Raw genomic sequence first — 26,583 nt, forward strand, 5'->3', positions numbered from 1 at the left:
TATACAGCAAAGCCACACCTCTCACATTTGGCCCAAGTGAACCCCCTTCAGACAGGCAGTTCCACTGCTCAGTGCAGATGCCTTATACCGCAGTGTGACGTATGGCTGGGAAAGTATCTGTGCTTTGGGGTATGGATTCCATTACTTTGCAGTGTCAGGAGAGGACCTTCTGATGTGTCCCTCCCTTGTTTCTTGAGTTGGATATATCTTTGTAGACTTGCTTTTTCATTAATGGTTTAGTGGGTTTGGAGAGGTGACGTGTGTGGGACCCTAAAACCTATAGCCTGTATCCAGTCCAGTTAAAGACTGTTGCGATTATGATCTACTTCTAAGTACTTGGACATTTTCACACTTACCTGATGAAGCTCTGGACTCCGTAGCTTTGCATTCCCAGTAGGATGGGTAATGCAGCTGCTGGCGGGCTTTGTCCTCCTTTGCTGTACCCTCATATTCTCAAAAGTTCTGAGAAATAAAAGGTACTTCCCTTTCAGGAAAAAAAAAAGAAGAGGGGACTGGTGATGGAGACTGTGATTCTAGTGTGATCTTCTGTAAAGAGTATAAATGAATATCCTCATTCCTTCTTTACTTTTATACCTGGTTCATTTGTTTGTGAGGCGAATCTGGCTGGAACTCTGGTTCAGTTTAGATTTGCTTGTCTAATTGCTCAGGTCAACGCCACACTGGTGTGATTCAGGCAGCAGGATATTCATTTCGGTGGCCAGGTCTTTACTAGAATTAAGACAGGCTTAGCCTGTCAAGTCACAGGCTGTGAGGGTAAGTTAATAGTGTCACAGATAACAGGGCCTCAGGTCTAGCTCAGCAGGGAAGTTGGTGGTTCTTATCTCTGGCTGCAAAATAGAACCACCTGGAGAACATTTTAAAACAAGGGCTGATATGTTGGTCCCACCCCAGACCAATTAAAGTGGAATCTCTGGAGGTAGGGTCCAGGGCATAGGGTTTTTGTTTGTTTTGTTTTATTTTTAAAGCAGCCAGGGTTGAAAGTCAGAGCTCTAGTCCAACAATGGCCTTTTCTGCATGGAAAAATTGATGATTAGGTGTTGAAGTGACTTGTTTGAAGGTCACCGAGGTCACATGAGTGTCACTGGGGGAAAAGTGAGCTTTGGTAAATGATTGGTTCATATAACTATAAAGCCTTCCAGGGGGTTGGTATCAAATTGGCTTTATCCTGAGCTTGAGTTTTGTCAACAGAATTGATCCATAGATTTTACTTTCTCTGGCTTGGTTCCATTTTTTTGTTTTATTTAAAGATTTATTATTTATTTAATTTATTTTTGGTCCTGTCAGGTCTTAGCTGCGGCACCTGCGCAGGATCTTTGTTGCGGCATGCAGGATCTTTCCTTGCGGTGCGTGGGCTTCTCTCTCATTGTAGCATGAGGGTTTTCTCTCTCTAGTTGAGGCACGCAAGCTCAGTAGTTGTGGCGCAAGGGCTCAGTTGCCATGCGGCACGTGGGATCCTAGTCCCACGACCAGCAATCGAACCCGCGTCCCCCACATTGTAAGGCGGATTCTTTACCACTAGACAACCACGGAAGTCCTGCTTGGTTCCATTTTTGAGCGCCTCTACTGATCCCCTGCTTGACCCTCAACCATCCTCTTGAAGCTTCCGGCTCATGTCATAACACCTTCAGCAAGAGAGAGAAGAATCTCTCTGATTGGCTGGTGTCTCCATTCCCAAACATATGTATCACTGGGGCTAAACGTAACAGCCTCATAAGATTGGTATAAGGACAACACCAGCTACTATGAGCAGAGCACCTTATTCAGCTCTGGGTGTGTAGTGCTTTTTAAATGCCTGATAACATAGTGGAAATTTGTTGCCAAGTCTCTGTTTTGGTAATCATCACACCCCACTCCACCTGCTAGGTCACGAGTCATGGATTGGACAACCACGTCATGTTGCCCCCATCCTTGCCAGGTCCAAGGGTGGGCCTTCTTTGACTTAAGCCAAGTGAATCACTGTAAACTGTGTCCCTGGCCCCAGTCGTATGTGTGGGAATGGGAACACGGTTTTTTTTTACTCAGTCTTGATACAAGGAGGAAGGATTATTTGTGAGTGATTTTTCAGAGCGAATTAGCTCTAAGAAGCATAGAAGACAGGTACATAAGATGTTTCCCGTATGCAGAGAAAATAAATCAGTCGAACAATTAGGAAACTTTTTAGTGGGTATGTGGTTGAGCCTCAGTTTCCTTGTCTGTAAAATGGAGTTAAAAATACCAGCCTCATAGGATCATTATGAAGGTAACACAAGTTACTGTGAACAGACAAGGAAGCCGAGCAATTGTTTATTTAGTATGCTTTGGTGGAGGAAAAAATAGATGAGGAGACTAGGAGATGGGAAATTTTATTTTTGATCCGTAGAAGCTTAGAATGGTCGACTTCCTGAAGCTCTGAATGGCTCATCTGCAAGAGTATAGGATGAATTGGACCATCTGTATCTAAACCTTCATCTTACTTTAAAAATGGTTAGTAACTTAGGTTTTGACTTTGTCATTCAGGACCCAAGAGCGTGCATAGATGACACCAGGTTTACTTTGGTAACGTGTGTTTGGATTTTACAAGATTCCCATTTCCCTCCAAAGGGCTCATCTCTGTGGAGTAGCTCTGTTCAAGCGTTGTTTCTTTTAAAGCCAGTCTTTGCAATTAACGTGCAAGCATAAAGTACTTTACATGTTTCCTAATTTTTCTTCATGACCCATCACGTTGTCAACAAAGCTAATGCCATCATGGTGAGATGATTTTTATCATCACTACTCTGACTAATTTGGAATAATGTATTGTGCTTTCCTGGTACCATCTTAGTCTTAAACTGAATATGAATATACAGTTCCTCTAACCATTTTTCTTGCTTTTCAAAGGCACACTTGATTTTGTTTGGGTGCATTTAAATATTAACACAGACAGCTGGGATGTATTGTTTGAAGTGCAGTTCCAATTCATCTTGGATTCTGGGCACCTGTGATACTTGTCTTCTTACACATCAGTGCATTCAGGTGTGGGCTCACAGCAAAAGAAATTTGCATCCATGAAGTAGCTGGGAGCGGAGGGCTTTGAACATTGTAGCAGGCAGATGGAAGCTCTCCATATTGGGGTAGGAGATTGGATTCATTCTGCGTTTTCAAAGAAATACATCATTAAGCAGTATTTCTTTTCTGAATATTGCTGGCCTTGGAGGGTTTCAAGCTTCATATCTTCAGATATAACAGGTGACTATCTGGGGTCCAAAGTATGTGGAGGACTGGTTCACACCATGGGGTGTCTTCCAGGCCTCAGACTGTGCTGTGTTTGGATGGCAGAGGCCTGAGATTTGTGGCAGGCGTGCTTGTATTCGGTTCCTTGATCTGCATACTTAGCTGTGTGACCTGGGACTGGTTACTTAGTGTCTCTGAGCCTTCATTCCTCCATCTGTAAAAGAGCTGGAATGACCCCTTGCCCGATGAAGATCAAATAAGGCTAGAGGCCCTGTGCACCTAGGACATAGGCTTATGCATATAGTTGGAACCAGAACCGTGGATTCTAGGCCTACAGTTGTATGACCTTGGGCAAGCCTAAGTTACTCAACTATTCTAAGCTTCAGTTTGCTTATCTGAATGGACCCATTATTGAGACATTGCATCTACTGACTGGTGGTTCATTGGGAATTATATAAGATAATGTATGTAAAGTGTTTAGTGCATCTTGAGTTCATGGCACAGAGAGAAGGCTCATTGTAAGCTATTATCAGCATTAATAATAATCCTGGTAATCTCTCTAGGTTCTCCTGTAGCTGTTTTTCTGTAAAATCAGGAGGTTCTGTTCAGTTACCCCCAAGGTCTGTGCTGCTAGGCCGTCACTGGGCTGTGTGCGTTTGACACCCCTCCTGCGTCCAGCGGGGTGATGATTTTGACTCACCGCGGCTCTCCTGTCTTGCAGCGTTGACAGAAGGCTACATGGGGGCCCTGCACGAGAACAGACAGGGCAGCTCGGCGCAGATCCGCAGGCGCAAGGCTTCCGGCGACCCGTACTGGGCCTACTCGGGTGAGTTGACTGGTTCCCACCGCGATCATACAGGCCAGTTCACATCCCATTAAATTCACTCGAAAGCACACTTTTAATCACTTTCACGCCTGATTTCTGTTTGTTCAAACCTTTTGTAGTTCACTAAAAGTTGAAATATTCAAGACTGTTTTTCCTCAAGGTGATAAGTACCTTAATTTATCTCTCCCACCTGTTTTCTCAACCTGCTGTTTTCCCCTCAAATTGCATTTAATTTCTGAACTTTACTTGTTAATGAGTTATTGTACCAAACTTGTAATTTTCCGAAAGACGCGGCCTTTTCTTGTCTCGTCCCAGTGGCTGTGATTTCAGAGAGCAGAAAATATAAGCCTAGTCTTCAGCTGCTAAATATTACAGTGCATCACATATCAAAATGACCTATTATGCTTTAATCTAAGAAACGCAACTTTATTTTCAAATCAAATCTTGTTAGTTGAATGTATTTCAGCCCTCTACGGTATTTCTGTAGTTCGTTTCATTTTTTTTTTTTTTTTTTCCCACATTTCGCCTTTGAGCCAGTGAAGAGAGAGAGCATTGTTAAAACTATCTTGAATGCTACATTGGAAATAATTTTCTTACATCTGAAGGGGCAAAAAAAAAAAAAAAAAAAAAAAGAAGATGATCTGCAAGAATATACAGGCCTTTCTGGCTTATGCTTCTAACAACTATCAAAAATAAGATAGGTGGATTGTTATTTCTAAAAGAGATCTTGGTGCAGGAAAATGTAGTGCAGCTAATTAAGGAGGAATGCTTGAGGAAGACAGACCACTTTGGAAATCACTCTAGCACTGAATAATTCAAATTTTTGTATGCAAGTGCTTGGAGGCATGGAGTATTAGTCTTAATAATGAATCTGTGCATTATGCAATGTTGTTACATACAGAACTGAAAGGTATTATTTTCTTAATGATAACTCTGGTTTTAAACCCTGAGTTTCCACCTGCAAATCCTGTTAAATTCATGTCAGTGTAAAATTTATAGGCCTGATCTTTAATTACACCTTATCTATTGACTTTTTGCATCCTTTTGTCTATTGATAAATCTCCTGCCCCTACAGGGAGAATAGTCTATCTGTTTTGTTTTGCAAGGAACAGATAGTGATTCTGAAGTCTTCCATCACACCCCGTTCCTTGTGATTAGAATTATCTAATTAGAGCCTTTTTGTCACCATTTCTGATAAACGAAGGAAATTGGGAGATGAAGACCGAAATTACATATATATAGCTTCTTGCCAAGAAACCCAAAGAAAATTTATCGTTTTGTACTCTGTGGCTCTGATATCAGTTAGGAAGAGGGATAAAGTGCCCTGCTATTTACAGTTCATCAATTTCGAATAATAATGCTGTTGGGAAATTGGAAGTTATATCCCATCAGTATCTACTATTGCCAATGGCAGTGAAGGAATGAAGGGCCTAAAAATGTTCCCATTACTTAGTTAAGAACGGACATAATTAGTGCAACCTTTGGGATGGAGCATTTGTTGATATTCTTAACTCTGGTGGACTTCATGAGTCTCCATTTTGTATTTCTGAAATGCATTGTGTCTGGATTTGGGAACTGTTTCTGTCAGTAGAAGGGCTACTAGTTCATCTGCAGCGGGTTGGCATGCTCTTCTATAAAGATCCCAGTAGTGAATATCTTGGGCTTTGCAGGACATATGGTCTCTGTTGCAGCTACTCAAGTCTGCCTTATAGTGCAGAAGCAGCCATAGGTAGATGGACGAGCTGTCTGTGTTCTGATAAAAACTGATTTATGAACAAGGAAATTTGAATTTATTATAATTTTCATGTGTCAGGAAATCTTATATTTTAGACTTATTTTTCCCTCAACCATTTAAAAATAGAGAAACCATTCTTACTTTACAGGTTGGACTAAAATTGGCGGCCGGTTGGATAGGGTCCACAGGCCATAGTTTGTCAACCTCTGTTTTAGTTGTTTTGTGTGTGTGTGGAATCAGGAGAAGACAGTCATTTGAAGAATCTCCCAGAAGGCTATATAGACTGGCTTGGAAGAACCAGTGGAGTAACTTGCTAGGTGTAATGGAAAAAATAAAAGTAAAAGGAGAAAAAAAGAATGAGAGAGGCATCAATTGATGGTTTATAGTCCTATCCTTTAAACATCTGCCTGAATATTCCATGGTATCAGTGGTTATTTTCAGCAAAGTGGTGAAATATTGGTTCTCATGTCAAGAACACTTGGGATCCTTTAGAGACACTCCTTAGCATTTGGCAAATAGATAAAGAAAGGGCAGGAAGGAGTAAGAGTTGTTGCCTGTCACCTTTGGTACTTCAGACAAGGGCCTTAAAACCACAGGGTACCAGATGTTGAACTATGAGCTGCAGGTATTACCTCTAGGTATAAATCTTGCTTGGATAGTTGGACTGCCAAAAGAAAGGTCATTATTTGCAGAGGCGAATGGTTTTAGATTTAGCGGAGGTGAAGCAGGCCACTTCTGAAAGATTGGTTTAATGGTCCAGATTTTAATCTCATGACTCTAACTCACAAGTTTGTCTTAGTTCCTCCTAAGATAAAGGCATTGGTGCTTTGCGGGGTATTATGCGTGAGAGTGTGAATTTTGAAGTCACATAGACTATGGTTCAAATCTAAGCCTTATCTCTTAATATCTTTATGATGTTGGCATTTAACTGCTTGAAGCCTCAGTCTCCCCATCTTTGAAATAGGAATAATTAATAGAACTTCCCTCATAGAGATGTTAATGGGAATGAAATGAGAGGATGTGTGTGAAAAATTTAACAAATCCCTGGTATAATGTACCTAATACTACTTCTTGCTGTTTTTGACCCTATTAGTACTTTTGCTACTGTTGATATTGTTGTTATTGGAATTCTCAGTTGGGTGCTATGATTGACAGTGGGTGATTCCCTAGGTAATGCTTCGAGCTAACTAGCTAAATTCTGTCAGCCGTAATTCACAAGAATTGTCCATTTGAGATGTGGGAATGAGGGTTAAGCAAAAACTATCCTTAAGTTCAGGGCTTGGCAGACTACAAACCAACACCTGTTTTTGTGAGTAAAGTTTTATTGGAACACAACCACGTTGGCACTTGTTGATGGCTACTTTCATGTTACGACTCATGTTAGAGTTGAGTAGTGGCCACATAGACCTTTGACCAGGAAGCCTAGAATATTACTATCTGGCCCTTTACAGAGAAGGTTTGCAACTCCTGATCACACTGATACAGCCTGGGTTATTGAGCAGATGGTAGCCTGACTCATAAACAAAACTCTTCAGAGATTTGTAACATGTCTCTGTTTTTTCTGGCCTTGCATTTCCCTTGAGCTGAAATATCCCCAGCAAATGTTCTAGGTAGCATCCGTAGTGATTCTGGTGGTCCCACTCTTGGAAAGTACTGGGAGGGACAAAGATGAGGGAGTGATGTGCTTCAGGAGGTGGAACGGGGAGAGAGGAGTGGGTGTTGGTGGTCCAGGGGCTCCTGGATTCTGGTGTCCTAATCATTAGGTTGCCTTTGGGTACAGGGTGGGTTTTGGTGAATGATGCTGGTCTGATTATCTGGTGGCATACCACCTGGTCACTTGCGGAGAGTTGCATAAGTATTTGAGCTGTGGAGAACTTGTTTTAAGGATATTGTCATGATAGCATTTCATTGATATTAGTGTAACTTATCCCTTTAGGACTAGCCGAGTTATTTCAGTTTCACTGCATCACCTTGGATAACGTCTACATCCTATTTATATTTGAAATGCCAAACAACTTTACTTTCATAGGCTTATCAAATGACGCCATTGTGAACACCTACAGCTTTAGGATACAGTACTGTTTACTGAGGAGTCTGGAGACAGGTGTTTTAGTCCCATTGTGCTCATATGAGGATAGGTTATCTCTCTGGTTCTTAGTTTTCTCTACTCTAGAAAGGAGTGCTCATAATGTCTGAGTTCAACTTGAAAATATCACGCATAAGAGATATGAAGCAGAACATAAATGTAAGATTATTATTATTAACTGTTAATAATAGCAGTGTAATTTCAAGATTGCTTTATATCTTTGGATTTATTTGCCTTATACCAAGAATAGGGAAAAGGGGGGAAAGACCTTTGATGTGTTTCATGGAGAACTACACAGAAAAAAAATAAAAGCAATAGTTTTGAGAGTATCTCATTGGCAATATTACAATGGTTTCTCTTCTGTTAGTTTTCTTGACTAAGATACAGATATTTTTTCTGTGTTACTTGAGGTGATGACAGCCCATGAATTTTGGAGTTTGCCCAGAACTTCTGTAATTATTACACAAAATGTAACACATGCTAGGTAGGTCATTGTTGCCAGAAAGGGAAATGGGAAACAAATTTGGAGCAAGTTCAAGTGGAAATTTGAGGCTTTTTTTTTAATAGATCTTTATTGGAGTATAATTGCTTCACAGTACTGTGTCAGTTTCTGTTGTACAATAAATTGAATCAGCCATATGCATACATATGTTCCCATATCCCCTCCCTCTTGTGTCTCCCTCCCACCCTCCCTATCCCACCCCTCTAGGTTGTCACAAAGCACTGAGCTGATCTTCTTGTGCTATGCGGCTGCTTCCCACTAGCTAACTGTCTTACATTCGGTAGTGTGTACATGTGGATGGTACTCTCACTTCACCCCAGCTTCCCCCTCCCACCCCATGTCCTCAAGTCCATTCTCTATGTCTACATCTTTATTCCTGCCCTGAAACTAGGTTCATCAGTACCATTTTTTTTTCTTAGATCCCACATATGTGCGTTAGAATATGGTATTTGTTTTTGTCTTTCTGACTTGCTTCACTCTTTATGACAGACTCTAGGTCCATGCACCTCACTACAAATAACTCAGTTTCGTTTCTTTTTATGGCTGAGTAATATTCCATTGTATATATGTGCCACGTCTTCTTTATGCATTCATCTGTTGATGGACATTTAGGTTGGTTCCATGTCCTGGCTATTGTAAATAGTGCTGCAGTGAACATTGTGGTACATGTCTCTTTTTGAATTATGGTTTTCTCAGGGTATATGCCCAGTAGTGGGATTGCTGGGTCATATGATAGTTCTATTTTTAGTTTTTTAAGGAACCTCCATACTGTTTTCCACTGTGATTGTATCCATTTACATTCCCACCAATAGTGCAATAGGGTTCCCTTTTCACCACACCCTTTCCAGCATTTATTGTTTCTAGATTTTTTGATAATAGTCATTCTGACTGGAGTGAGGTGATACCTCATTGTAGTTTTGATTTGTATTTCTCTAAATGATTAGTGATGTTGAGCATCCTTTCAGGTGTTCGTTGGCAATCTGTATATCTTTGGAGAAATGTCTGTTTAGGTCTTCTGCCCATTTCTGGATTGGGTTGTTTGTTTTTTTAATATTGAGCTGCATGAGCTACTTGTATATTTTGGAGATTAATCCTTTGTCCATTGATTCATTTGCAAATATTTTCTCCCATTCTGAGGGTTGTGTTTTCGTCTTGTTTATGGTTTCCTTTGCTGTGCAAAAGCTTTTAAGTCCCATTTGTTTATTTTTGTTTTTATTTCCATTACTCTAGGAGGTGGGTCAAAAAAGATCTTGCTGTGGTTTATGTCAAAGTGTGTTTTTCTTGTGTTTTCCTAGTCTAACAGTTTGATACTGTCTGGTCTTACATTTAGGTCTTTAATCCATTTTGAGTTTATTTTTGTGTATGGTGTTAGGTAGTGTTCCAATTTCATTCTTTTACATGTAGCTGTCCAGTTTTCCCAGCACCACTTATTGAAGAGGCTCTCCTTTCTCACTTGTACGTTCTTGCCTCCCTTGTCGTAAATTAGGTGCCCAAATGTGCGTGGGTTTACCTCTGGGCATTCTATCCTGTACCATTGGTCTATATTTCTGTTTATGTGCCAGTACCATACTGTCTTGATTACTGTAGCTTTGTAGTATAGTCTGAAGTCAGGGACCCTGATTCCTCCAGCTCCATTTTTCTTTCTCAAGATTGCTTTGGCTATTCGGGGTCTTTTGTGTTTCCATACGAATTGTAAAATGTTTTGTTCTAATTCTGTGAAGAATGCCAGTGGTAGTTTGATAGGGATTGCATTGAATCTGTAGATTGCTTTGGGTAGTATAGTCATTTTCACGATATTGATTCTTCCAATCCAAGAACATGGTATATTTCTCCATCTGTTTATGTCATCTTTGATTTCTTTCATCAGTGTTTTATAGTTTTCTTAGTACAAGTCTTTTGCGTCCTTAGGCAGGTTTATTCCTAGGTATTTTATTCTTTTTGTTGCGATGGTTTATGGGACTGTTTCCTTAACTTCTCTTTCTGATTTTTCGTTGTTGGTGTATAGGAATGCCAGAGACCTCTGTGCATTAATTTTGTATCCTGTGACCTTACCAAATTCATTGATTAGTTCTTGTGGCATTTTTAGGATTTTCTATGTATAGTATCATGTCATCAGCAAACACTGGCAGTTTTACTTTTTCTTTTCCAATTTGTATTCCTTTTATTTCTTTCTCTTCTCTGATTGCGGTGACTAGGACTTCCGAAACTGTGTTGAATAAGAGTGGCAAGAGTGGACACGTCCTTGTCTTGTTCCTGATCTTAGTGAAATGCTTTCAGTTTTTCACCATTGACTATGATGCTTGCTGTGGGTTTGTCATATATGGCCTTTTTGAGGCATTTTTATAAATCTGTTTTCTCTCCTCCCCCTCAAAGACTTGGGGAAAAACAGGTGGTGGTTTCTCCTCCCACCCCTTTTTAGCTTACCCTGTTTGGTTTTCTGCACTTTTAATAATGTATATCTCATGTTTTTCTTGTGTAGACAGATTCTGCACAAGAAGGGGGATATTTCTCACTGTTAGAGGACTTCAAAATTGAGATATGCCATGACCAAAGTTCTTTGCATGAAGTGTCTGCTGTTGCACTGGGTCAAGCAGGATTATTCTAAGAGGCATTCCTTTTGTGGCCAGGAAATTGTGGGAAGAGATCTCTAATGTCCTTTCTAATTGTCCTGGGGTTTGATGACTTGCTCAGCTGTAAAATGGAGATAAAAGGACATACCTTGGAGGATGGCTCTGAGGATTAGCAGTAATAGGTGTGATCACCTGGTATAGGCTCTTAATTATATGCCACTGCACTACACTATTCACACGAACATCATGTATTGTAACATGCTTGTGTGTGTGTGAGTGTGTGTGTGTGTGTGTGTGTAATTTCCCCAGCTAAATGTAGAGTTTTTGAGGACAAAGATTATAGCTTATAAATCCTTGTTTTTCCTGCTTTGTACCAGAATATCCCATTTTGTAGATATTTGGTGCATATTTTTTAAGTGGGTGAATAGATGGATGGATAAATGAATTCACGCCAGAGTCTGTGCTTGGGAACTCACTAAGGGGATCCTGCCATAAATCCAGATAAATCAGTGGGTGATTTACAAAAGGTTTCACCGTTGGATCCTTTTAAGTAAGGAGCTCCCCTGGTGAACTTAAGATATAATTAAATTCCACCAAGTGGGGAAAGTGGCAGGGGTGGGGGTGATGGTGGTGGGACGCATTGGGAGACTGGGATTGACATATATACACTAATATGTATAAAATGGATTACTAGTAAGAACCTACTGCATAAAAAAATAAAATAATATTTCCATGCCTTTTTTTTTTTTTTTTAAAGAAGATGTTGGGGGTAGGAGTTTATTTATTTTTGCTATGTGCGTCTTCATTTCTGTGCGAGGGCTTTCTCTAGTTGTGGCAAGCGGGGGCCACTCTTCATCGCGGCGCGCGGGCCTCTCACTGTTGCAGCCTCTCTTGTTGTGGAGCACAGGCTCCAGACGCGCAGGCTCAGTAGTTGTGGCTCACGAGCCTAGTTGCTCCACGGTCCATGCCTATTTTTAATAATGTCTATATAAGGTAAAGCAAAATACAGACGCCTGCCAAAGTCTGCTTTTGTCATTAGAAAAATGGAAGGCACTATAGAACCTTAATGTTAATATTGTCATATTATTTGCCCCTCTCCTAATGCCTCCTACGAAATCTCTTAAGGGAATCATTTCCCCAGAGACATTCCCTTTGCGATAGAGACCTTCTGGTCTGATGGGACCACACTTCTGAGATTCGTTTCTCCTAAGTCACAGCTCAAAGGTATCTCTACCCGACCCCACTGTCTTAACTTGTCAGTTTCCCCTTTAGTTTTTACAATTAATTTCTATCTTCTCTACAATTCCCTATTATTCTGTTTACAGTTTTTAAGCAGAAGTTATTTATTTCTTTGTTCAAGATACTTATTAATTGCTTACTGTGTGCCAGGTGTTGTGGTATAATGGGATGGGCCAGAGAAACTCCTCAGAATTGCTACTGCCAGGTACCACTAAAGGTGGGCAGGTGTTTGCCAGGACATGCAATGGCCTGAAGACAATCAATGTCTTGGCCGTGACTGGGAAGCTGGAAGCAGCTCAGTAGGTCTGGAGCATGTGATACAGTAGAGCAAGTTAAGGGAAGAATGCAGAGTATTGGAGGTGGATCAGAAAGCGTCTTAACGGAATTCTACTAGTGACTTAGAACATCTTTTTTTTTTTTTTTTTAGAACATCTTTTTAAGGGTGACAGGGAGTCATTTAAGGATATCATGCTAGAAATGGACTAAGTTGCTTTTATGTTTGAGTCACAGCACGAGTTGTAGGGGTAAGGATTGGTCAGTAGGGGAAGAGGGCAGGGTGAGAAACTATGAGAAGCAATGAGGTTGTATCATCAGGATTTTGAGAGATGAAAGAGCCCATGGGAATTCATTATCATTAGTATATGGAAGAGAAAGCAAAACGAATTATCTGCGATGATCCCCAGGATGATTGAAGATGGCATTGCATTTAATTGAAAATGAGTAAATGAGGAATGGTGGGCTGGTTATAAAGATAAAAAATTTGGACTTGAACCTATTAAGACATGGCATAGTGTTTTGCTCATAGTTCTTACACCCTTAAAACTTTATGCTCCTTGGGCAGAACCTTTATCTGTAATTAATCTTTGTATCTCCCTGTTCCTACCTAAATGTTTTGGAACAGGAGGGCTTTCAAGGTAGGGAATACATTGTAGGACAAGCTGTTTCTTCCTATAGGTGTTCTTTTTTTTCTTTTACACTTGATCTGTGATTACAAGGATAGATTGGGTGAGAAAAAACACATATGGTCACACACTAATCAGGACTTTATGTATAAAAGAGAAACACGTGGTGCCGCATGCTTAAGGTACCTCGATCATTTTTCAATGCAAAGTTTGGCTTTTCTTTGCTCCACTGTTTGAATGAAATTACTCTAGCATGTTAGAGATGTGTTCTTTTTCTTTTTCTTTCTTTTTTAACCTTGTTCTAATCCTTGCTACTTGAGTTCTAAGTTTCTTAGCATCTTCTCTCTGGAGATGGTTTCACAAGTATTTGTAAAGCTAATGGACGCTATTGTACGTTATAAGAGGACATCAGTAAATTCTTTAGGGTCCTTGTGACCCTTGGAAAAAGCATATTAGGAAGATGAAATATTGTTCACTGCTGGGTTGGTATCAAGTGCTATGTAACAGCGTTAACAGTTTAAATTGTTGCTATGATGAGGAGCTTAAAACATGAGTAAATCGAAGGCTAAGTGTTTGGGTTTTAAATGGGCTCTGAAGGTAGTGGGTTGACGCAGCCTCTTTCAAGGGCTCTTGGGCAATATCTGTGAAAATGTTAAATATTGATAATCTTTGATCCAGCACTTCTGCTTCTAGGAATTTGTCTTTTAGAGATACTTGTACATATCCCCGGTGTGGTGTTGTGAGTGTAACAGCTAACCATCAGTAGGGACTTGGGTAATTTTAGTACATTCTTATGAAATGGTTAGTAAACATCTACCAAAATGAAATAGGTTGAGCGACAAGATATATAAAAATAATTTGGGTAATAAGGTCCCATCAAGAAATAGAACTGAGAAGTTTGGAGACTATAGGCAAAAGTTAATTGTGATTATCACTGAGAAATGAGGGACACTGCTTTTTTAAAATTTATATTTCTGTAATATTGTTAGTATCTTATAGAATTTTATCTAGAATATTTTAATTTCTTATACCAGTATATTCATAATATTTCCTAAAAGAATCCTTTTATTTTATAATAGATGGCTGAATTGTATCAAATTTAGGCAGTTGTCTTTGTAACAATTATAAGGGGAGAGAAAGAAGAAGAAAAAGAAGAAAAAAAAAAAAACTACAAGGAAAGCCAGAAGGAAAGCAAAAGGCTTTTTGTCTCTTTAATTGGCTATATCTAAATGTTTTAGGTGAAACATTTTCACTGACATTTCAAATTTCATACTGATATGAATCATGCAGAAATTAATGAACTGATATTGACTCGGTTTGAAAATGAACAGCAAGATTTATTGAGCAAAGCAGTAAATATTGACCCAGACAGAGGTAAGGTCAATATTTGCTTTGATATAACATAAATCTTAATATTTAGAAATCTATAAACTTTGTGGGTCTTACAGAAGGCATACAGAGAGTTATCTATAAGTATATATTATTCGTATCTGTGATGGATCAAAGTCAGACATCTTTTTTCCTGGTCATAAATTTGAAAGGATGATAGTCTCTCCTTTAAAACTAGTTTCTTTAGGGCAGGGGTGGGGTGAGTGTGGGTTAGTGGAGGGACATGATTGATTTAAATGTTCAAAGGAAAAATATACCTAGCTTTATACGTGCCTAATAATTGGAGAGCAATGATTTGCTCTGTGACTTACTTAAAGGCTACTTATCTTCATTTGTAACCAAACAAAATGTACTCATTTATTATATCTGATTTAGTTCATAAAACCCACTCTCTAACAATATAAAACAGAGGAACATTCTGTCATTCCCTTTGCATATTGTTAAGCTCACTTATGTGGAATTTTTTTGGCAAATAAAATACCATTCATATATATCATGCTGAGTAACATTTTATTGGCTTTTCCCTTTTTGTAATTATTAAGTTGAACTATACTCTTATTCCTTATCTTGTCTCTTCTCTTGGTTGGGTGAGCCTGGTTGCAATACAAAAGTAAGGGAAAACTTACTGGATTTCACTGGCTTCTGAACTTTTAGTATTGCCATTACGTGGCTGGAATAAGTGTCTAATGTGTGCTTAAAGATAGAGTATTCTGTTTGTTTAAGTATAGTCGGGAACTCAGTTCACAGGATCAAGTGTAACTGAGCAAAAGTCTTAACTCATATATGCTCCTGTTGTGGTCAGTCCACCATGAGTATTAGTAGTCTGATAACCATGTAAAGTGGTGATGTTGGCTTTCAAAGATTCGTTAAGTGATTGTGAAATTAACCTAGCCTCCACCTCTCAGCTGGTAATTTCCCATGACCCTATTTGAGACCAACAGCATTAAGGATAGTGTATCTTCTTGGTTGTCTTTCTAGCTATTAAAATTTAACTGTACTCTGTTTCATTTATATTAAACCCCATTTTCTATCATGTAGTAAAGACCTTGTTTATGTTGAAAAACAAATCAGTGGTAGGTGTATAACGTAGAATCTTGCCTTCTCAACAAATGCTTTCTGATAACTTTAGGAATCCTTGCTTTTCATTAATAGTACTACAGTGTATAATAAATAATGTTTTCCCTGAGTGTAGTATTAAATGTGATTTTTTCATGTGAAAAGTGACTTTACTGTGGTATAAGAACTTGACTTTAGCATAATAAAGTCATTTCTTCTTGAGTTCTTTATCAAGGAGAAACTCACAATTTGGTGCTAATAGGTCTTTTAACACTTGTCTGTCACTTGCCAGCATCACTTTTTAAGAGAGACAGGTCTTGCCCAGAGCCTTCAGCTGGGAGAGTATTTTAGAATTTGATCCTGTGGCTTTCATTATTTCTTGGTACCCCTAATATATGACAGGCCATGCTAGTTTTCTGTTTTGGTGTGTTAAGTTTCCTATTAATTACATATTTAAGATTTTATAAAAAGTCAGTTTAAGAAAAAAATTTTAGCTCAGCATTTGTACAGCTGGCATTCCAGTATGGCAAAATGAGTCTTCTTCTCTACCAGATATTATCACCATCTTGGAAGGCTTGAAAACCTCTTATATGCCATGCAATCAACCTGTATCTCTGATGTGAAAAAATCCAGCAGGGTATATAGAGTTTCTTGAATTGGCTTAAAAATTATGGAAAATATTTAGTGTCCTAATTTAAAAAAGTATAGCTCATTGTATGTCCTGGTTCTGGTACAGTCACATTGATTATTAAAAATCTTAAATACACACTGGCCCAGTCCCCCTGAATTTTCCCTTCATCGCTGCCTCAGCCACTCCTCCTGTTCTGGGACCTTTGGGATTGAACACCCGTCCTCCACCATCCATTGTCAGTGTTTATTGCCCCTCATTTGTTAAATGTTTCACCTATCATCCCTGCTTATCATGATGGAGGGAATTTCAGAGAGTGAAAGTGTGGACTGTGGGGTGTTTTAAGGTGTGCATTACGCTCTGCGGCCCACTTACTGAATTTAGTTGACCTTGAGATCTTCTCTGTGTTTGGGAAACCACTTGATCCACATTTCCTGTTTATGTTAATCCACCTTCTCCCAGTTTGATGGCCATTGCCTGGGAGGAAAACAAGCTCCTTCTTGAAGCTGCATAAAAATTTGCTGCTCCCAAAGGTATCATTTAGTTGCTCTGCCCCAATTATGGTTGGCCTGTTTCCCTCCTGGAAGCAGTTTATCTCTGTCCCACCCTTCCCTCTAGTTCTGAGGGTTAGGATAGCGTTCTTCCTTTTAGCTGGGCTTGCATGTCATTAGTACATTTGGTATCGATTGGTTGTTGAAACTTTAGCAGGAAAATGAAATATGAGCCTCTCGTAACTAGGCTGTTTGACGAGTACCTTCAAAGATGAGAGAGAAGCCATTTGTGGTGTGTTTCTGCTCCTGGGGCCCACTGTGATAATGGGAGGTATTTTCTCCTCACTGTTGTGAAGTGCATAGTACACAATTTCCTTTTGGGAAGTGATTTTGACACTTTTTGAATGTCCTCTGGCTTTTATATTCTTACACCACGTCCTAATGAGATATCTTTATAACATTCTTTTTGTGTAAAGATTGCCCTTTCTCTCACCATCCACTAGGGTGTGAAAAGGAAGTTTCAACACTTACGGCCAGTTGGACCGTGCACCTGCTGTACCAGCAAGAACTAGTCAAGATTAGCTTCTTTTGTCATGAGTATTCTTGGCTGGCAGTATTACCAGGATTTTTCTCCCGACTTCACACCGAGGTCACTTCCAGGTGCACGTTTGAGTATAAGGATTTGTTTTTGTACCAGTTATCATGTTTTAGCCTCTGGGAAAGACCTTCGGACTCTCCTATCTTATAATAATAATAATGAGGGCAATTTATATCTTACATAGCCCTCTACAGACAGGGCACTGCCAGGTAGCATCTTCGTACTCTGCCATCTTTTTTTAAAATTTTTATTATTATTATTTTTTTTACGGTGCACGGGCCTCTCACTGTTGTGGCCTCTCCCGTTGCGGAGCACAGGCTCCGGACGCGCAGGCCCGGCGGCCATGGTGCACGGGACCAGCCGCTCCGTGGCATGTGGGATCTTCCTGGACCGGGGCACGAACCCTTCTCCCCTGCATCGGCAGGCAGACTCGCAACCACTGCGCCACCAGGGAAGCCCTCTGCCATCTTTAAGGTATACTCTACGTTGTTTATGCTTTACCATTCTTAGCTGGTAGGCTTTGTACTTAGAATCACTTTCCTCATGGCTTTAATAGGACTTCAGCAGTTCCAGAGGTCAAATGCTGAGGTATAAAGTCCAGAGAAAGAAGAGAAAATATCTTTTTCTTCTGTTGTATTTAAGAGCAAGTAAAATGCTCCTCAAAGCGCCCCACTCTTGGTCTATCAACGCTTTTACCTCATTGGTCAGAAATGAATCATGTGTTCAGGCTTCATCCAATCACTGGTGAGAGAAATGGGATTAGCATGATTGGCTTAGACCAATGAGAATGTAGGCAGAAATAGCAGGGGGCATGGCTGTTGGCTAAGTAGCCCTTAGTGCCTGCTACCCTTGCTGTCTTTTCCAGGTCTTAAAAGCTAAGCAACCTCACGGCACTTAATAAGGGAGGCAGTTACAGGAAAGACATTTCTTTACTTTTGATACGGGGTTTTGATTTCAGAAGCCTCACATGGTTGTAAATAAAATAATAAAGCTCCATGAATTTGGGGACCTTTACAGTTTTCAGGGTTGTACTGCCCAGTTAATCCTGTCGCCACTGGTTATATGTGGCTATTTCCATTTAAAGTAATTAGAATCAAGTCAAAGTCACAAGAAAGAATGATCTGGCCCCAAATGTCAATAGTGTCATCGACCCTGTGCTAGAGGCTTGCCAGAGTTCCTTGCTTTTGTGCAGTCTGTCACCATGATGCTGTGAGAGTTCCACCTTTCTAATCAGTTAGGGATGTATTTCCTGGGCGGAGTGAGTATTCTATGGCGAGGTTGCATCTGGCTGTGTTGTGCAGGTTGGCCAAGGTATTACAGGCTCAAGTGAGGGGCATATGCTGTTCAGCCCTTTCTGGAGACTGGAGAGGAGAAACGGCAAGCTTCGCAGGTTGACCATTCCAGCAGGCTTTGCATGAAATCATAAAGGGATGCATCACAACTCGGGTCGTGGTGAAAAGCCCTCCTCTCGTGTGGTGTGAAGACAATGAATGATCGCCAGGCTGCGGTAAAGAGGTGGTGAGGTTGCTCTTACTATTATTGTTTTATTTTTGAGGTCCCTGGTGACTACTCCACATGTCAATCCTTTGACCTAAGAGGCTGTTATGAAATAATATCTCTCTTAGAAATGCGTACCACGAAGGACCCTCCAGAAGAGCTGATCAAGCCCCTGCAGCACCATGAGAAAGTTTACAGCTACCCGATGTGAACCTTGACAAGTCACTCCAAAGGTGGGCAGGGCATAGCTCACTTTCTTAAGTGATCACTTTTAACAAAGGGAGTGGAAAGGAAAATAGACCTATGAATGGTGAATGACAGGTCATAATGATCCAGCTTTTTGTCAAGTGTCAGCCGCTTAATATTTGATATTAGTTATGTAAATGTTGTGAAAATGACCACAGATTCCTCCCAGAATGGATTCCTTACCTTCTGTGTGTGGCTTAAACAAAAAGTATCCTGTGGGGGAGGAGGATAAATGTGTGTATATGTATCTATACGTGTCATGGTGCCCTTAACTTTCTACAGAGCAGATGGTTACTATCTACTTGCTCTGTCTCAAGCCCTCTTGTTCATGTTTAGATGTAAAGACAGATTCATGGGGTCACTGCCTCCAGGGAGGTCAAAGACTCTTTTCCTCTTTCTGTTTTGAAAATGAAATCTGTTATCAGTGATAGTGCCTTAGAAGGTTGAATATACCAAGATCGAATATATTTATCCTGATACTCCTATGGTAGGTCTACTGAGAGTTTGAAAAGGTGTAAGATCATTAATATGCCAGGTTGACCCAGAAATATATTTTCTTTAAATTGGAATGATAACATCTTACCCAAGTATTGACATATCCATTTAAATTGTGTTCAGACTTGCGTTATTCCAGCTCTTTCCATCTCTACAATTTGGAATTCAAATCCAGATGCCTATTTATGGTGAAGGTCATGTGAGAAGCACTTTTCTCCCCAAAGAAATGTTGGAATTATCGTAGCGTGTTTTTCCTACCCTGGATTCTTTCTCACGTCCAAGACTAATTCCGAATGACTTTCTTTGTCATTACTGTTGACAGGAGACTTTATTTTTGGAATATTCTTTTTCTTTTAAGTTTTCTCTCTTAGTCTAACATCTCTGATGGATACCATATTTTCCAGGTCTCCATCTATATATAAAAGGGGTAGATTTGGGATTTCAAATCTCTCTTATGGAAATATAGACTAAATTATAAAAAGAAAGTATGTTCCTATCACAAATATATTATTTAACGCCATTATTATATTAAAATGTTTTCCCAATTAAAAACGATTGTTCTAAAACAGCTGTTCATTGTTAAAATGTTACTTAAAATAGGAGGGTAGCCACACTCCATTTTTTAAGTAAGTATTTTTTTTGTAGTAAGAAAGGAACATCATGTTCTTTCACTCTATTTTCTCATGGCTTATTCAAATACATCATGATATCACTGTAGTAAATACTGTTTCGTAATTTCATCATGCAGACAACCCCAAAATGCATGGATTCTCAACTAAGTAGTTTGTCTAAAGGTTGCTCCAACTGACTGCTGCCCTTTGCAGAATATGTTGTATTGGCTCTTAAGAGCATTTAAAATATTTTTTATAGGAATTGCTTGGCATTTAGATGTTTTAAGTGATTTTAATAAATTAGGTACAGCTGTAATATAAAAGGTGGAAAATACACACTCTCAGGGTTGAAGGACACTTCAGTGGGTTGTAGAATGCTTAACATACAAGTTCAGATGAATATTTGCTATTTGATTTTTGGGCTCTCATTACAGAACATAATAGATTTATGCAGTGGGAAGACAGGAAATATAATAATTAGAAATATATTGATTTCAGATTTTCATCTGTAAAATCCTGGTCATAAAAACGGTTATTAGAATCCATGTTTATGGTCTTGAATTTGATTGAGAAGAGAGAGTTATTCATCAGAAAAGCCACCAGTCCCACCATTTACCGCACCGAATCATGAATTTATATCTCTGTAACTCGCAAGTGTGATGTATGTCTCTTTTTGGTAGGGACGGTTATTACAGGAATTAATTTTAGACATGGGGAGACTTTTATGGCCGTTTTAACTGTTACCTAAGATTTAAATAAGTTTACTGATTTCTTGGCGTTAGCCTCTGGGAGTAGAGTTTCGGTGAAGAAAAAGAGTATCATCAGTATGGAATTGTGGGAGTATCTCTTTGTTTACGTCTGAACTGAGTCTCATAGTAAGAAGTCTTGGCAGCGGGCTAAAGTGAAGGTGGTTGTTCGGAGAGTTATACGAGCCTGTGCCTGGAAGACTAGTTCAGTAGGTGGGTAATAGGCTTTTTATGGCAGGAAAGTCCTGAGGCCAAGGAAGATTGGGAATTGCTGAGGCAAACATTAGTACTGCAGGTGTTTTTCCTGCAGAACTTATCAGAGCCTTTAATATTCCACTCTTACTAAAGAATTGTAGACTTCACCTTTGCTGTGCACTCATACACTCCATTAGGAAGGGAGGGGAAGTTAAAAGAGACAAAGGGTCATGGGGGGGTGGGGAGAGTGTGGGTAGGAGATTGGTTCTTGTGAGCTGGATCACTGCCTGTCATTATTATCTTGTAAAAGCTTTAAGAGGACTGTGCTGGTGTTCTGGATTTGGTTGTAGGGAAATTTCAGTCGGAATGATGAGTTTCGCATGACTCAGACATCTACCGTGAAGTGAAATGCAGGGATATGCTTGATTAAAAGGAAAAGCCGTGCCAATGGACATCAGAAATATTTTCCTCTTTCTTCCTTACTTCATGGCAATGAAGCATTTGTGTATGAAAGAATTCCTTGGGGAATGAAATGCCATTTAGTTTAATGTGATGAAAATATGTATTTGAGTCACCATAAAAGAAAAGAGTTACTAGGATTGACTACATTTAAATTTAAGGGCTTGTGTTTTGTATGATACCTTCCTTAAGAGGATGATGACGTGTGGGAGTGTGGGTGGTTTTCGTACAGGTTGAAATTGGGAATAATAGAATTGTCACGAGCAAATCGTTAGAAGACAGGACCCCCCCCCCCGCCCCCGCCAAGATTTTAGTCAAGCCAGAATTCAGGTCATTGGGCCTCAACCGTGAGTATACCAGGAAAGATTAAGTTTGGAAATTAAGTTTTAAGAGTTAAGAGGGAAAGGGCTTCCCTGGTGGCGCAGTGGTTGGGAGTCCGCCTGCCGATGCAGGGGACACGGGTTCGTGCCCCGGTCTGGGAAGATCCCACGTGCTGCGGAGCAGCTGGGCCCGTGAGCCATGGCCGCTGAGCCTGCGTGTCTGGAGCCTGTGCTCCGCAACGGGAGAGGCCACAACAGTGAGAGGTCCGTGTACCACAAAAAACAAACAAACGAGTTAAGAGGGAAAGAAAGAACTGGGATCAGAGAGTGTGGAGAGAGAAAGAAAACTGGTGCCTTGCTGACTGTAAAGAGTAGCAGGTCCTCTAATCAGGGCAGGTGAGCGTATTTCCCTTCATTGCCACATGGCCCCTGGGAGGAGGCATGGCAGAATCGCTCTTGATTGAGAATTACTGCTACAGAGCACTTAAAGCATAATAATAATAGGTCATAACAGTATAGAATACTGCAGAATTCTTAGATGGTAAAGTTGGCCATGACGTTTGATCTGATAAGCTTATTTAGGTAATTGTAAAAAGTTCCTTCTTGCAAGTGGGCGATTGTTTGTTAAATGTTTTTTTTACTACTTTTTTGTAACAATGTGGCATGGATTTTATTTCCCTTTGAGTTGTGCTATGTCAGCCCTGGGAAGCATGGATGAAGTTGGTTGTAGCTCAGATTAGAGATGAAGAACAATAGTTAGATGCCTAATTAATGGCATATATGTTCACCCCTGATCTGTACAGTTTACTGTTCAGGGATGAATGATTAGGTGTGTTTTTAGACATTGTCTACCTTTACCAGATTATAGCCATAGTGCTTCATCTCATGCTTGTTTATGTGAAGATTTAAAGATGTTGCCTGAATTAAATCAAAACAGCAGGCGGGGCTTCCCTGCTGGCGCAGTGGCTGAGAGTCCGCCTGCCGATGTAGGGGACACGGGTTCGTGCCCCGGTCCGGGAAGATCCCACATGCCGCGGAGTGGCTGGGCCCGTGAGCCATGGCCACTGAGCCTTCGCGTCCGGAGCCTGTGCTCTGCAACGGGAGAGGCCACAACAGTGAGAGGCCTGCGTACTGCAAAAAAAAAAAAAAAAAAAACAAAACAGCAGGCAAGGTCATAATGTTAATTATCTGAATATGTTAGCCTGCAGCATACACGTACATATATTTTTTTCTGTCTGGTTGTGGGACTAATTCTTTAAATGATTTTCTTAATTTTACATACATTTTCCCCCCTGCATTTAATCTTGTTCTATTCAGATCATCTCTAATTTCTGTGGAAATGGCTTCATAAAGAATTTAAAACGAGCTGTGAATTGAGATCTTCTTTTTAAAAATGGAAATTGGGGGGTGGAATCAAGGTGGCGTACTAGGAGGACGCGGAATTTTAATTTCTTAAAAAATTTTCCTATTTATTTTTATTTTTCCTAAGCTTTTATTTTTCAAATTTTATTTTATTCTTTATACTTTCTTAGTGATCTGTCCTTTTGGCTTCTCCCCGCCCCCCCCCTTTTTCTTTCCTTTTTCTGTTGTGGTTTTATTTTACCTTATTGTAGTTGTTTCAGTTACAGTTTTTTTTTTTCCTAATATATTTCTTACCTTTATAATTTTATTTTGTCTTTTATTCTTGGATATTGTACTGCTCCTTCTTTTCTTTCTTTCTTTCTTTTCTTTTTTTTTTTTTTACCATGCCATGAATCTTGTGGGATCTTGGTTCCCAGGCCGGAGGTCAGTCCTAAGCTTCTGCAGTGGGAGCTCTGAGTCCAGACCGCTGGACAAATAGAGAACCTTAGACCTCAGGAAATATCAGTTGGAGTGAGGCCTCCCGGAGGTCTTCATCTCAGCAGCAAGACCCAGCTCTATCCAACTGCCTGCAAACTCCAGTGCTGGACGTCTCAGGCCAAACAACCAGTAAGGCAGAAGTACAGCACCAGCCATCAAAAATAAGTAAATAAATAAAAAGAAATGGAATGACAAAAAAAATTGTTACAGATGAAGAAGCAAGGTAAAAACTTATAAGACCAAATAAATGAAGATGAAAAAAGGCAACCTCCATGAAAAACAATTCAGAGAAATGGTAGTAAAGATGATCCGAAATCTCGGAAACAGAATGGAGAAAATACGAGAAACATTTAACAAGGATCTAGAAGAACTAAAGAGCAAACAAACAGTGATGAACAACACAGTTACTGAAATGAAAAATATTCTAGAAGGAGTCAATAACAGAATAACTGAGGCAGAAGAACGGATGACTGAGCTGGAAGATAAAATGGTGGAAATAACTGCCAGGGAGCAGAATAAAGAAAAAAGAATGAAAAGAATTGAGGACAGTCTCAGAGGCCTCTGGGGCAACATTAAATGCACCAGCATTAGAATTTTAGGGGTCCCAGAAGAAGAAGAGAAAAAGGGTCTGAGAAAATATTTGAAGAGATTGTAGGTCAAAAACTTCCCTAACATGGGAAAGGAAGTAGTCAAGTCCAGGAAGCACAGAGAGTACCATGCAGGATAAACCCAAAGAGAAACACACTAAGACACATATTAATCAAACTATCAAAAATTAAATACAAAGAAAAAATATTGAAAGCAGCAAGGGAAAAGCAACAAATAACATACGAGGGAATCCCCATAAGGTAAACAGCTGATCTTTCAGCAGAAGCTCTGCAAGCCAGAAGGGAGTGGAGTGGCAAGACATATTTAAAGTGATGAAAGGGAAAAACCGACAACCAAGGTTGTAGTATCTCATTCAGATTGGAGGAAGAAATGAAAACCTTTACAGACAAGCAAAAGTTGAGAGAATTCAGGACCACCAAACCAGCTTTACAACAAATGCTAAAGGAACTTCTCTAGGCAGGAAACCAAAGAGAAGGAAAAGACTTACAATAACAAACCCAAAACAATTAAGAAAATGGCAGTAGGAACATACATATCGATAATTACCTTAAACGTAAATGGATTAAATGCTCCAACCAAAAGACATAGACTGGCTGAATGGATACAAAAACAAGACCCGTATATATGCTGTCTACAAAAAAACCACTTCAGACCTAGGGACACATACAGACTGAAAGTGAGGGGATGGAAAAAGGTATTCCATGTAAATGGAAATCAAAAGAAAGCTGGAGTAGCAATTCTCATAACAGACAAAATAGACTTCAAAATAAAGATTATTACAAGAGACAAAGAAGGACACTACATAATGATCAAGGGATCAATCCAAGAAGATATAACAGTGGTAAATATTTACGCACCGAACATAGGAGCACCTCAATACAGAAGGCAAATGCTAACAGCCGTAAAAGGGGAAATCGACAGTAACACAATCATAGTAGGAGACTTTAACACCCCACTTACACCAATGGACAGATCAACCAAAATGAAAGTAATAAGGAAACACGAGCTTTAAATGACACATTAAACAAGATAGAATTAATTGATATTTATAGGCCATTCTATGAAAAAAAAACAGAATACACTTTCTTTTCAAGTGCTCATGGAACATTATCCAGGATAGATCATATCTTGGGTCACAAATCAAGCCTTGGTAAATTTAGGAAAATTGAAATTGTATCAAGTATCTTTTGTGACCACAACGCTATGAGACTAGATATCAATTACAGGAAAAAAACTGTAAAAAATAGAAACACATGGAGGTTAAACAGTACACTATTAAATAACCAAGAGATCACTGAAGAAATCAAAGAGGAAATCAAAAAATACCTAGAAACAAGTGACAATGAAAGCACAATGACCCAAAACCTATGGGATGCAGGAAAAGCAGTTCTAAGAGGGAAGTTTGTAGCAACACAATCCTACCTCAAGAAATAAGAAACATCTCAAATAAACAATCTAACCTTACACCTAAAGCAATTAGAGAAGGAAGAACAAAAACACCCAGATTCAGCAGAAGGAAAGAAATCATAAAAATCAGATCAGAAATAAATGAAAAAGAAATGAAGGAAACAGTAGCAAAGATCAATAAAACTAAAACCTGGTTCTTTAAGAAGATAAACACAATTGATAAACCATTAGCCAGACTCATCAAGAAGAAAAGGGAGAAGCCTCAAATCAACAAAATTAGAAATGAAAAAGGAGAAGTAACAACTGAACTGCAGAAATACAGAGGATCATGAGAGATTACTACAAGCAACTATATGTCAATAAAATGGACAACCTGGAAGAAATGGACAAATTCTTAGAAAAGCACAACTTTCTGAGACTAAACCAGGAAAAATAGAAAATATAAATAGACCAAACACAAGCACTGAAATTGAGACTGTGATTAAAAATCTTCCATAAAAAAAAAAGCCCAGGACCAGATGGCATCACAGGCGAATTCTATCAGACATTTAGAGAAGAGCTAACAACCATCCTTCTCAAACTTTTCCAACACTCCCACACTCATTGTACAAGACCACCATCATCCTGATACCAAAACCAGACAAAGATGTCACAAAAAAAGAAAACTACAGGCCAATATCTCTGATGAACATAGATGCAAAAATCCTCAACAAAATACTAGCAAACAGAATCCAAGAGCACATTAAAAGGGTCATACACCATGATCAAGTGGGTTTACCCCAGGAATGCAAAGATTCTTCAATATACGCAAGTCAATTAATGTGATACACCATATTAGCAAATTGAAGGATAAAAACTATATGATAATCTCAATAGATGCAGAAAAAGCTTTTGACAAAATTCAACACCCATTTATCAAAAAAACTC

At 39.5% G+C, this 26,583-nt stretch overlaps 1 protein-coding gene across 19 annotated transcripts in view; it reads left to right on the forward strand.

Annotated features, from left to right (window-relative positions):
* PTPRG (protein tyrosine phosphatase receptor type G) overlaps positions 1-26,583 on the forward strand; it is a 907,646-nt gene that overhangs the window by 348,601 nt on the left and 532,462 nt on the right. For 16 of the 19 annotated variants that reach the window (XM_079935460.1, XM_079935459.1, XM_079935474.1 and 13 more), the window contains one exon: positions 3,932-4,036. The exons of 1 other annotated variant lie outside the window; for it this stretch is intronic. In XM_079935460.1, coding sequence (XP_079791586.1) covers positions 3,949-4,036 — 88 coding nt within the window. In that variant the 5' untranslated portion in view covers positions 3,932-3,948. Of the gene's footprint in view, positions 1-3,931; positions 4,037-16,471; positions 18,751-18,857; positions 18,963-26,583 lie in introns of those variants that run through there. 2 more of the 19 variants (XM_079935467.1, XM_079935468.1) reach the window with 2 other exon arrangements.

Source organism: Stenella coeruleoalba, assembly GCF_951394435.1.
Source record: "Stenella coeruleoalba genome assembly, chromosome: 10".
Taxonomy (NCBI): domain Eukaryota; kingdom Metazoa; phylum Chordata; class Mammalia; order Artiodactyla; family Delphinidae; genus Stenella; species Stenella coeruleoalba.